The sequence below is a fragment of the Gastrolobium bilobum genome, unplaced genomic scaffold, assembly GCF_033153095.1.
Source record: "Gastrolobium bilobum isolate Gb01-03AN ecotype WA unplaced genomic scaffold, APGP_CSIRO_Gbil_v1 utg24964, whole genome shotgun sequence".
NCBI classification, from domain to species: Eukaryota; Viridiplantae; Streptophyta; class Magnoliopsida; order Fabales; family Fabaceae; genus Gastrolobium; species Gastrolobium bilobum.
Window position 1 is genome coordinate 1 of NW_026900011.1, and position 13,659 is coordinate 13,659.

Genomic DNA, 13,659 nt, shown 5'->3' on the forward strand with positions numbered 1-13,659 from the left:
CTAGTAGCTTACCAAAGAATTTTTGGGCTGAAGCCTTAAACACAACTTGCTATATTATTAATAGGTGCTACTACTCACTTCAACCCCCCTTCTTGAGTACCACTGGGACTAACAATTGGTATCAAAGCTAAAGATGATTAGACCTATTCTTAAGAAAACAGCCTATGAATTGTTTAAAGGTAGAAAGCCAAAGATTGAGCACTTTAGAACTTTTGGGTGTAAATGCTTTGTACATAATAATGGCAAAGACATATTAGGAAAGTTTGATGCGAGGAGTGATGAAGCCATTTTCCTTGGATACTCCTCAAATAAAAAGGCATATAGGGTATACAATAAAAGGACTATGTGTGTTGAAGAGAGTGTGCATGTGATATTTGATGAATCTAATGTTTTAGAGCAGGTTGAAGATGGCTTTGAGTTAGGATTGGTAAGATCTTCATCTAATTCAGAAACTATAAGAAGTGATCATGAAGATGAAAATACAGGAGTCCAACAACAAAAAGGTGGGAAAACGGTAGGAACAGATGTTGTGCATTATCAACAACCCAGTACTCTGCCGTTGACAGTTACAGGCGCTACATTAGCCACTGAAGATGTTGTGGCAGCACCTAGAAATTATCATTTGGGAACAACAACAGCTAGACAAAATGATGAGCAGCCCCCCTCTCAGTTTGAGCATAGACCAGAAGCAAATTCAGAAGCAAGACAACAAAAAGAAAGGCTTTTAATTCAAAATTCTAATACTGATGATGCTGACCAAATGGATCTGAATGCTAGACATGGCGAAACAAATGCAGACCGAGGGAATATGTTATCTGACAGCCATTTTTTGCATGATGCTAATCCTGAAACAGTTGAGGAAGGAGACCAAGAATTCCACTTCAGGCGCTGGAAGCATCACAGCTCTCATCCTATTGATCTTATCATGCGTGATCTTAAAAAGGGAGTGCAAACTAGATCACAACTAAAAAACTTTTGTGCTTTTCATGCTTACTTGTCTTTAATTGAACCTACTAACCATGTTGATGCTCTTAATGATTCAGACTGGGTTCAAGCAATGCAAGAGGAACTTCTTCAATTTGATAGAAATAAAGTTTGGCACTTGGAGCCTAGGCCAAAGAATAAGACCATAATAGGACTAAAATGGGTGTTTAGGAATAAGTTAGATGAACATGGTTCTATAATAAGGAACAAAGCTAGACTAGTAGCTAAGGGATATAATCAACAAGAGGGCATTGATTATGGGGAAACTTTTGCACCCGTAGCAAGACTAGAGGCTATTAGGATTTTAATTGCATTTGCAACTCATATGGGTTTTAAATTATTCCAAATGGATGTTAAAACAACATTTTTAAATGGATTAATAGAAGAGGAAGTCTTTGTAGAACAGCCACCTGGTTTTGAGGACCCTATGCTTAAGGATTATGTGTACAAACTTGATAGGGCTCTTTATGGCTTAAAACAAGCCCCTAGAGCTTGGTATGAAAGACTCTCTTCACATCTTCTTGCTAATGGATTCAAAAGAGGTCAAGTAGATAGGACTTTATTTCTAAAAAGTAAAGATAATGATCTTCTAGTTGTACAAATATATGTTGATGACATAATTTTTGGTGCAACTAATGATGTATTGTGTGATGAATTTGCAAGTTTGATGAAAAAAGAATTTGAGATGAGTTTAATGGGTGAATTGACCTTTTTTCTTGGTCTGCAGGTTTCTCAAAGTGACAAGGGTACAATGATTCGTCAACAAAAGTACCTCAAAGACCTTCTAAAAAAATATGGGATGGAAGCCTCTAAGCCGCACAAGACTCCAATGGGGACTGGAGATAGATTAAGTGAGGACAAAGAAGGTAAAAGTGTGGATGAAAAAATGTATAGAGGTATGATTGGATCACTTTTATATTTAACAGCTAGTAGGCCTGACATTGTGTTTAGTGTAGGCTTATGTGCACGTTTTCAATCCAATCCCAAAGAATCCCATTTGAAATCTGTTAAACGGATATTAAGATACTTAAAAGGATCTGATAACTTAGGATTATGGTATCCTAGGGGTGCTAATTTTGATCTAGTGGCATATAGTGATGCAGATTTTGCAGGTGACCTTGTTCATAGAAAAAGCACTTCAGGTATGGCTCAATTTCTTGGTCCTTGCTTGGTTACTTGGGGTTCAAAGAAACAAAATACTATTGCATTATCCACTACTGAAGCTGAATATATTTATGCTGCCCTTTGTTGTGCTCAATTGTTATGGATAAAACAACAGTTAATTGACTTTGGAATAAATGTTGGTTGTATGCCTATCCTTTGTGACAACTCAAGTGCTATAAGTATATCAAAAGATCCAGTGTTGCATTCAAGAACAAAACACATACACATTAGGCATCATTTTTTGAGAGATTGTACAGAAAAATGTTTAATCAAGTTGAATTTTTGTCCCACTGAATTTCAAATAGCGGATATTTTCACTAAGCCGTTAAATAGAGATAGGTTTGAAAAATTGAGACTAGAACTAGGCTTGATTAGTTCTACATAAAGATTTATGTGACCCCCAATATGGATGCTTGAATTAGAACCAAAAATTTGTTGTCCCGTCTGCATACTTATCATCACTTCTATATTTAAAAAAAAAAAAAAGACCCTATTCCACTTTATAAAGACAACATCACCTACACAAGACAAACTCTAGGTCCTTCTGACTATACACCTAGATTTCCATAGCATTTGGTGACTGTGTGGAGCATGATTCAATGGATGTGGTACTGTTATGCATACTCATGAAAAACATGTTAGTTAGGTGACCAAGTTTTGAGTGAAAACACTACTGAGTGAAAAGGTACTTCAAAACTTGTATAATTGATCTGCTTCTTTTTGGTGGAAAAGTGCATTCTGATTTATTGATGACTGTCATTCACTTTTTTTCCCATTACTTTTTCTAATCTCTATTTGACATCATACGAACCATTCATGAGCAGAAAGATAATTTTGCATATTTTTGTTCCATTAGTATTAGCAGAAAACTTACATCATATTGTGAAGAGTATGTCCAGATATATATCCTATTTATCTTTGATCCACATGCCAAGTTGAGGGGGAACAACAAAAAAAAGGAGGAGGAAGAAGAAGAAGAAGGAGAAGATGATTAAAAAAAAAAAGAAAAAAAAAGAAGGAGAATAAGATGAACAAAAAAGAAGAAGAAGAAGAAGATGATAAAAAAAAAGGAAGGAGAATAGAAAAAAAAATTAAGAAGAAGAAGAAGAAGGGGAAGAGGATTAAAAAAAAAAAAAAAAAAAAAAGAACGAGAAAAAAAAAAGTTATAAAAAAAGGGGAGAAAGCTTCAAATGTTAATTGTCTCATGGCATAATACGACATCCAAACAAATGTCATTTTTTTGTTGTTCTTTGCAACCTGAGTCATCTTGCCAATAACACTCCCAGCTTCTAACAACTAAGAGAGTTCTTTAATCCTTCCATTTCCTATCATCTTTTCCTTCATGCTTAAATTTTTCATAAACTTTATTCTACTTGCACTTTTCTGGTTAAAAGGATTCCTAGATCATGAATTACAAGTCCATGAAGCATCCTTGAAGGTGAATAAATTGTGAGTTAAACACTTGAGTGTCTTCTATCATGAATATTGCAAAATACACCATGCCATTGCAAAGTGCTCTGCTGCTTCCCATTTGCTTTACTCTTTCTCATACATTTCTTGCTCCATTATGCCTAATATTTTCCAAAGTTTGATGATGTCAAAAAATGGGGAAACTAAGATGCCTTATTTGAGTTAATTAAGTGTTGGTTACTAGTTGAATTTGTCAACATTATCACTGTTTAATTACTACTGTTTGAATATCTTGTTTTGGATTCGGTATCAATTATTCAACTTGATCACATGACATGCTACATTGTTGTTGTTGTATACAAAATTAGCTCGTTGACTATGAAAATAGTTTGTTATTGCTGAACTTCAATGTTGGATTGATCTGTCAAGCTACTTGGATTTCTAAGGCATCAATTGTTTGTCATCATCAAAAAGGGGGAATTTGTTGCACCCTATGCTTTAAAATATTTTAATGATGACACAATTGATATAATTAAATTACAAATCCTAACAACCTTATTTGTTGATCAAAAAACAGGATGATTTTTGTTGGGTGGTTACAGCATATCAAAAGGTTGTTGAGATTCCAAATCTGAAGATAAGATAAAGCTTGAAGTTGTTGCAGTCAATTGAAGATAAAGAGCAGAATCAAAATTTGAAATTAAGAGATAAGGATAAAGTCTAAACAACATTATCATGGGAGCAAAAGTTTATGAAATTTTTTTTTACTATATATATACCCATGCTCCAATAGTCTCATAGTGAAGCAGCAAATGAGATCTAAATTTTTAGCCTAAGACTTGTGTTCTTTATTAACTTTTTACAAGCTTAGGTTTTAAGTGCTTCATCGTCACCTTTTAGCTTTTCTAGAAGTATTAGTAAGGTGGTTCATTTTAAGTTGATTTTTCTCCGTGTGTGGAGACTTGCTATTGTTGGTAGTAACAATAGGTGTGGGCTTATCGGTGGATAAGTGTAAACTCTGATTTAAAGGGTTGAATCAAAGTAGTGTGCCTCAAGAGTAGATTAGGATCTACTTGTACTTGAGTATTTTGGCTCTTTGAAATTAGTGAAGTTTTTTTTTAAATCCCATTGGATTGAAATCCAAGTGGGTCGTGATTTTTTACTCCTATAGAGCCTAGGAGATTTTTCCACGTAGAAATCATTGTGTTTTTTTTTATTTGTGCATCATTCTTGTGATTTCCTTTTATTAGCAAAAATTAGAAAATTATATTAAAAATTATATTTGAATAAAAATAAAAAAGAGAGATAGGTGCTACTACTCAATTCAACCCCCCTTCTTGAGTACCACTGGGACTAACAGGAACAAGCTCTTTTTTGGTGGGTTGATGGTGGACATAGGCGGGCGGAGTTTTTCAGCCCACTTTCAAAAGCGGGGCTGGCTGGCTCATTTTATGACAAGTTGATTGCGAGGCAGGACGGACCGCCCACTTTGCCACCTCTGAAGATATGTAGGTCAATTTCTCTTTTTTACATGCTGAAGCTACAATGGATGACAAAGATAGGCCACTCATATAGAGAGGGAAATATAATAGCTGATAAGTTAGCTTCTGTATATATTCATTTTTAGATTGGGATTTACATGTATTTAATGAGGCTCATGAGGAATGTAGCTCATTGTTTAGGATGGATTTGATGGGCATTGCTAGCCTACGCTTTTGTAATGCTTTGTTAGAGAAATATTTTCTATGGTCCAGGACCATCTTATAATTTGGTGCTCTCTCTCACAACATTAATTTTTTTTCTTCATTTTTTATCCATGTTAGTTTTCCTCTTTTTTTATTTTTACCTTTTCATTTACACTAAAGGACCACCCAAAAAATAATGATGTCAGAGCATAACAAATGCTCTCTCTTGTTAGGTTTTAATTCCATTAGTTTCCAAAAAAAAAATCTCTTTTTTACTATCATTAATCAAAGCTCGCAAGGAAACAAAGGTACTTCTTTTTCACTTTGGAACATCATGGGCTTGTTTAAGTGTTTATAGTAAAGTGATTAAAAACTTACTAATCAGCTAATTGGTTAATAAGCCTATATTATCTTTCTCAAATCTAATGGGCTTGTGATGAAGAAATAAAAAGTTTTTTTTTCCTGACAAAAAGATAGAGGTTTTGGCTCCCCTAGATTCCCGCCAGGAATATCAGATGCTGACAGGAATTGGCAGCACGGTGTACGTCGAATTTGTCTTATATTTTTTATCCTTCTGAACAAGCACTATAATTTGACGTTCGAATTCCCAATGCCAAAGATTTTTCTCTTGCAAATTCTTTGTGTTTCCATGTTGTTTGCTCCATGGCTGAAAGTAACGTTGTGTTGCAAATTCTTTTTGTTTCCATGTACCAATCACTACTATCTATTTCGATTTTAAGACTCTAGCTTAGTGAATGTGAATGTGTTGGAAATCGACACACGGATCGAAAAACAGAATAAGAAAGGGAAGAGAGAAATCGACACAGATATTTGCCCTGATTCATTCAATGTAGGTGTTCTGGCCGACCCAATCCACCAGCCCAGCAAGGTAGGCCTAACACCAGAGGCCCAAGCCACCTCAGCCCTAATTGACCAGCTGCACTGACATTCCTGCCACCATCTGATTAACAGACCAGTTCCCCAGCATTAAACATCAAAATGGCTTACCTCGAAGACCCACACATCTTTTTTGCCTCCACAGGTACCCATTATAGAACATCAAAATGCTACCCCTCACTTTCCCCTACGCAGCAGTCGCTGATGGGCGTCCTGCTCCAATTAAGTAGCTTCCCCCCAAACCAGTAGACTTGGCACACCCCCCTCCCCAGCAGATTAAAGCCTATAAATACTCCCCTCACTCAACATACAAGGGGTCCACTACTTATGAGCCATTACCATGCCAATTTGAAGAGCCATCCTTGTCACTAATCATCCCCTCATTCTGCATATTTCATCACTATAGGAACATCTTCCATTGTCTTGGTATTCACCATAATTGTGTTAGGTACCCCTACAACAACCATTACACCCCCCTTTGGGGTTACATATTGGGCTCGACCCATTAAACAGTTCAATAGGCTACGTCTAGCTTGTCTGTATTATATTCACTTCACTGTCATTTGTTAACTCGTTTAAGTCACTCAGTTTACAAGGGAATATAAATAGAATTTAGAAAATCCTAACTACTGTGTAAGAAAATTATAATATGTCAGAGATCCTCAACAGTATTAGGCCTCTAAGGGGTTGGAGGCACTATCCCCTAAACCTCCAAAATGGTGACTCCCCTGGATCCCCTCCCGCTCATCTAGAAGCTGGATCCCAGTTACCTTTCTGTTGACTCCGATAATAAGAAGAACCATCATTAATATGCAAAATATGAACCATACCCAACAAAACGGAGAGCGTGATTGGCAATTTCACCCAAGAGTATTGCAATTTGCACCCTACATGGAAATCTAAGTTTGTTTCCGATTGGAGATTTAATTTAATATTTACTTTCAACATCATTTTTCTCCCAAGTTTTATACTTTTTGAGTATGACATAATAAGTGTTTTTTCTCATTGATTATATTTGATTACCGGGAAGGAGGATTGTTTTTGGATTATAGGCTCATAAAATTAAGAATTAATTTCTTGCTAATATGTCATGTTCTTTTAATTTATACACAAGTTCATAACAAGTTTCAGCAATGATGAAAATTGCAAAGTTTTATGATATTTCAATTATTATTGTAAAGAATCTTGGGATACACCACCCCAAAAGCTAGCTCAAAGGGTGGGAGTGCTCAAGGCCTTATAAACTCCACAACCAATGTGGGACTATATATCTCAACACGCCCCCTTACACAAGAGCCCATTGGGCTTGAAGAGTGGATGATGCAACAGGCCCAGCCTACCTGTGCTAAGAAATTCCACAAGAGAAAGTGGGGTGGGGGGCGGCGAGGTTTGAACCCGGGACACGAGACTCTGATACCATGTAAAGAACCTTGGGATACACTACCCCAAAAGCTAGCTCAAAGGGTAAGAGTGCCCAAGGCCTTGTAAACTCCACATTAGTTGTTCATACAACCAATATGAGACTATATATCTCAACAATTATTTTTTACTAATGTTTTGGTTAAAATAAACAATTTTATCCCATATTTCATTTAATTTAATTTTTTTCATTTGATTCATTAAAAATTCAACTAATTCAGTTCGAACAATCAGACCCACACACAGGAGCGGTTCTCTCCTAACACTATTTTTTTAATATTCTCATCACTTGAACTCGATTTGAATTTTAGTCTCAAAGTGATCGATACTTTAATAATCAGAAATTATATAATTTTTTTTTTATAAGGACCGAGACTTAAATGAATAGAAATTAGAGTAAAAAATATAAAATTTCATACTTTAAAAGTCAAAATTCAAATAAGTAAAAATCGGCATTGATATTAAAAAAGAAAAGAAATTATAGGAACAAAATTTCATTCAAATATACTATATATGCATACTTATTACTTAGCATGTATAACTGGACCTATGACTCATGTTGCGACCCAGCTACGTACCATTGGGCTCTGTTGCGAATCCTAAGCATTCAAATTCGTGATCTATATGAATTGACTTGATCGTTGAAATTCTTGCGGAAGCACCATCGGTTCACCACACCATTGTCCCTCGTATCACATAAAATAGCTACCCCAACAATCATGAACCACCTTATAAGAGAAAACCAGAATCCGTATTTCAACCGGTTGAGATAACAATAATTGAAAAATTCTTTATGTTCATATACAGATGCTATTAATCAGTGTCTAATTTTCTTGATTAATCAGTTCCTCATGAATGCCACACTTCCAGCTCCAAGGCAACCTTTGACAGATTCGTTGGGAATCTCAGTGTAACTGATAAAAATTCCGCATCGAAAATATTAGAGAATAATGTAAATTCATTATCCAATACCTTAAAATTTTTGGTTTGAGTGATTTTTTATACGATATCAGAGCGACCATAAATTCACGAGTTTCATTCTCACTGCCCTCACTTTTAAGTGAAATTAAATAAGTATAAAGTAAAATAAAAAAATTGGGCATGTGCAATATTCATGCTTCAAGACAGGCTCTTGCGTGAGGGATGTGTTAAAGAATAATATAAACTATTAAAAACAACATCATCTAACACCTTGAGATTTTGGATTGAAGTAAGTCTTTACAAGGAATAAGTTAAGCACAATACACGTAATTGAATGGACCATAAAACTAATGCCTGCAAAAAGATGTTAGAAATTCACTCAGAATGTGAGAAAATTGCATTCCGTTAATGCTTAAGCGGTCCTTACATCTGTTTAGCAGGAGGAGAATGGAGCTTTCTGAATTCCGTTCACAGGTAGGTATCTTACAGTAGTATCAATCAAACAAATAATTGGCTAGCTGAACTTAAGTTTACTAGATGAACAGATGAAAAGTGACTCGCAGGTAGAACTTCAGTTGTCTTCTCCACCTTCCAATTTTTGTAATTTCTTTTTTATACATAATCTTTGTAATTTCACTTAACTGGCTAATATGACTATTCAACAATGAGGACTAAAATCTTTCTGCATCAAGAATGTTCTCAGTTATTCGGCCTTCATAACTTACAATGGATTCTAGGTCAAAGATTATGATTAAAGCATTTTGCCTAATCTTCATCAGAATGCCATATTATAGTTTTTTAATTTAACGAGTCATACTCTTGACTGAATAGACAATTACAAAATTACTTTGTGACTATGCTTTGCAACGTGGCTAAAGCTTATATGCCGCAAGGCTTAACCGGAAAGCTGAGTTTTATTGGAACATCAATCCAACTGGGAATGTTTCACAATTTATTAAGTGTACAATTAAATATTTTAATGGGCTTTAATGTTTCTAAAATGAATGTAGATAAGTTATTTACATTCGACGTCGTTTTAGATTGAAAAATTAAAAAAATATAATGAAAAAGACTATTATAACTCTAAAATAAATTATTATTACAAAAATACCTTGATTTCCGCTTCAAAACGATGTCGTTTTGGGCTCACTGTAGATAAGTTATCTACATTGACTATAGAAAAAATGAACCCTATTTTAATTATGTATTACTCTTAATATATAGTTAAAAAATAGTTACAGGACAAAAAATAGATTCCTACAACATAATACTTATATTTCCCGTTTATTAATTACCTCTGAAAGAGGGTTATTTGGTATTGTTGGAGATATAAAATAGTTTATACACTTTTATCTGAAATTTTAAATTTATAATAAAGTTAATTTCTTGACATAAGTGGTTAAGATTTTAATTTCTTATATCAGCAAGGATGAGTTTCTTTCTAAAAGAAGAGACAGATAGGATAATAAAATGGCCTAGGACTTTTAACCTAACTCCCACACCACTTGTAACAAATTAAGTAGTTCAAATCTACTATGGCCATGATAGAACATTACTTCAACAAAAGATGGAATAAAATAATTTCAAACTGCCATAGGGATATGATAAAATATTTTGATCAAATCAAATTGAGACTGAATGACAAACATGTTATATAAGTTATATGCACTTATTATCCATTATTTGCTGATATACCCTGGGCGATGTGAAGTCGTTGAACTCTCATCTATGAATTGAGACCAAAGCTCACGTTGGCGCAGACTTATTATTCTCTGGATTTCCATGAATTTAAAAGATCTTTAAAAGATATTTCCTTCTTTATTTTCTGCATTTTTTACTCTGGTAAAGAGCTAGTCTCTATTGTTTTTTTTTTTCAGTAAACATAAGTTAAACTTGAAAATGATTCTATTTTATCATCATGATCCTGCTAAATGTGTTGAGACGTATATAGAAAGTAAAAGTCAGGATGCATCCTCTGTGCTAGTTTATGCTCATTGCCATGGAAAAATATAATCAATATAGTAATTTTTAATTGCAGACAAAAAATAAAGACTTGCGAAATTTTCCCCTTTTATGACATGCCACCATGCCATGTAGGTAGTTATGTTGGCTTCTGTCGGAGCACCAAAATGCTTAATTTAACTTCTATAGCTATGAATTGAATTATCCAATTGAATCTACTCTGGATTAGTCTTATTGCTTTCGGAGATAACAAACTTATTGGCCCCACAATAACCGAATCGCTTCATAAACAAGCAAGTTCTGAAGATGAGTCAAGGAAATTATAATTAACTATTAACTTATACAAACTAGGGGAGTTTTTTTATTCTTAATATTTGTACCTATCTTACGGGCAAATTATGCAGATTTAAATAGTTGTGAATGGGAAATGAAATTAAGCTTGTAGTGTGCTACAGCCTACAAAAAAACAAAATCAAAGCAGGGGATAACGCAATGCAATTCTGGAACGCATATAAGTCCTTTTCATGACGTTAGGTATGAAAACAGAGAAATTTTTTAGATTCCATTATTTGTGGTCTAAGAAAATATTTTACACGTTAAGGTTCACTTACTTTCTAAGCCATGGTTTGTATTAAACTCTTCGGTAGTTTTCATACCTCAAGAACTTGAAAGAAAAGTTAGTCGTAAGTTTCTAGATAAAGCAGACTTGCGCCAACTTGCATGCACTTTGATTCATTGTAGTCCCACACGCACAACAAGAAAGGACAAGTAATCCATTACCTTTTGCTACCCTCAAACGTCATATAATCTTGTCTCTTCTTTGAGATAAAAGAAGAACGGAGGTAGTGGGTACTATTCTATCTCAGGAAATTAGGAAATTGATACAAAGGTACAAGTGTGTATACAAAAATGTTCCATCCATCTCTAAATCTTCCACTTCATTTTAGGGTCAAAGTAGTGAAAATACTAAATGGACAAAAATCAACCAAAATAACAGAATATGGGAAATTTCACATTTTATCTATACATAACAATAATAAATGATAATAATAAAGAAGAATCAAAACAAGGGAACGCGTATTTGCCAAACTTTAATGTCACAATCTAGACTACCACTGTAAACCAGATAAGAATTACTATTATCATCAGGTCCACCATTATTGGCACTATTGGAGTCAACTGCTATAGCCAAGCACTTGATTGGTCGTCTATGACCTTCCAACACACCCAGGCAAGAATAGTTTTTCTCAAACCCTCTCCTCCATATCCTAACAGTGTTATCAGCGGATCCACTACACACCAAATCTGCCACCACCACCAAACACAATATAGCCTTTGTGTGTCCTCTCAGAGCACCCACAAGCACCATATTTCCATCACCATCATTTGTCTCATTACTGTCATTCTCCCACACTAAAATTGATCTATCACAAGCACCCGAATACAACACTGACCCATCAGTGCTAAGAGCAAGGGCATTCACTGCTGATTTATGTTTCTCCAAGGTTCCCAAAAGGGAATGCTTTTTCTCACCCTCATGCTTCTTCCATATCTTGATCCTCTTATCTGCAGAACCTGTGTAAACAAACCCATCACTCGACAAAGCCAAGGCATTGATTGCATCATCGTGTGCGTTTCTCACAGACTCCAAACACTTGAAATCCGAGGTTCGCCAGATTTTGAATGTCCTGTCCCATGAAGCTGAGTAAAGTAAAGACCCGTCCTTGGACAGAGCAAGAGCAGAAACAGTGTCATGGTGATGCACCCACGTGCACTTCTTGTGCCTCCGAACCTCAACGTAGTTCTTGGAATAAAACAGCTTGCAAAACCTGTCTTTGAGGGTGGGAAGTGTGGCTATGCATTGATATCTCTGGTTTCGATTATTGGTTTCGATTCTCCAAACTCGGATTTTGTGGTCTTGGTGAGCACTGAATAACATGTCACCAAAAACGATTAAGGACTTGATGGCTCCATTGCTGAATGCCACCATGTTGTTGGTGTTGCTTGAGCTTTGCAGAGCAAAAGGGTCTCTGCTACAACTCCTTATCTCGCTGCTGGAAGAACCGCTGTAGAGGAATTTGCCGTGGAGAGCGAGGGAGAAGATGGGGGAGGAGTGGCCTTTGACGGTGGTTATGAGTTGGTGGTGTGAAGGTTGGGGTTGTTGTGGATGGTGAGATGGTGGGGTGAGGGAAGGAACAGAAGGTAGACTTGGCTGTGAAGAAAGAGAGGAAGAGGTTGATGATTCTGATTGACGGTGATGGGAGTGAGCTTGTGGTTGTTGGTCCTGTGAGTGGCAACATAAGGGACATTGAAGAAGTCCCATTTTTTTTCTTTAAAGCTTGTTTTGTTGGCTTTCCCCCCTCTATTCAGGCTGAAATGTTATGTGGGGGTGGTTGGGTTTTATAGAGACATGTGCATGTTAGTAATTTAGAACTAGGAAACTGCGCATGTTAGCAATTTTCAATTGGGCATGACCAAGTTGTTGTCAAATGACACTTTACACTGTTCTTCTCTCCCCAATCTAATGGGTTATTTAAGATTTTCAAGTGAGTTGTTTACTTTGATTTAAGTCTCCTTCCAATCAATTTAAGCATAAAACGTGTCAAGATGGCTATTTGGCTTCCTTGACCTTGTAACCAAAATATAAAAACGAGGACTCAAATTAAATTGGGAAAAAAATAATTATATTAATTGGGTCAAAAAGTTAATGGGTCAAACTGGAGAACAAGCAGAGAAAGGATATCCCTATGTGAATTTGATCTGAAATTTGGGAAAATTAATGGGCCAATTCTTCCGAATTGCTGGCCCCAGGGACAAGTTGGAAAAAACTTTCCAGCACACAAGATTGGTAATCTGTGTACTGTGGAGCTTTGCGATGTCACTAGCTGGTTTTGATGAGATCAAGCTAGATGATTCCACAAAAGAGGGTAAGATACAAGTTGGGAACTTTCCTCACCTTCCTTTTTTTTTCGAAGTTTAGCTTTTGGGTCCATATGGGATTTGAGAGCTGCTAAAAATAATCATATCAAATGTATATAAGGCCTGTCTGGTGCATGATCATTAACAATGTTTTTATATTGGTTCGCTACATGTATGTACATCTGGTTAGGGACCCAGACGCTTAATATTTTAGCTCCACCAGTTGCACGAAGCGTGTAATAGCTAAGTTGGATTGTTATTTAGTATAGTATACATCGATCGTAGACTATAATATACT

General features: G+C 35.6%; 1 protein-coding gene across 1 annotated transcript; it reads right to left on the reverse strand.

The window, feature by feature from the left end:
• Positions 1-11,450: 11,450 nt before the first annotated feature.
• On the reverse strand, positions 11,451-12,906 carry LOC133294853 (protein JINGUBANG). Its single transcript, XM_061493609.1, has one exon. It carries the CDS (start codon positions 12,763-12,765, stop codon positions 11,503-11,505), a length of 1,263 nt encoding a protein of 420 aa, XP_061349593.1. The 5' UTR covers positions 12,766-12,906; the 3' UTR covers positions 11,451-11,502.
• Positions 12,907-13,659: the final 753 nt, after the last annotated feature.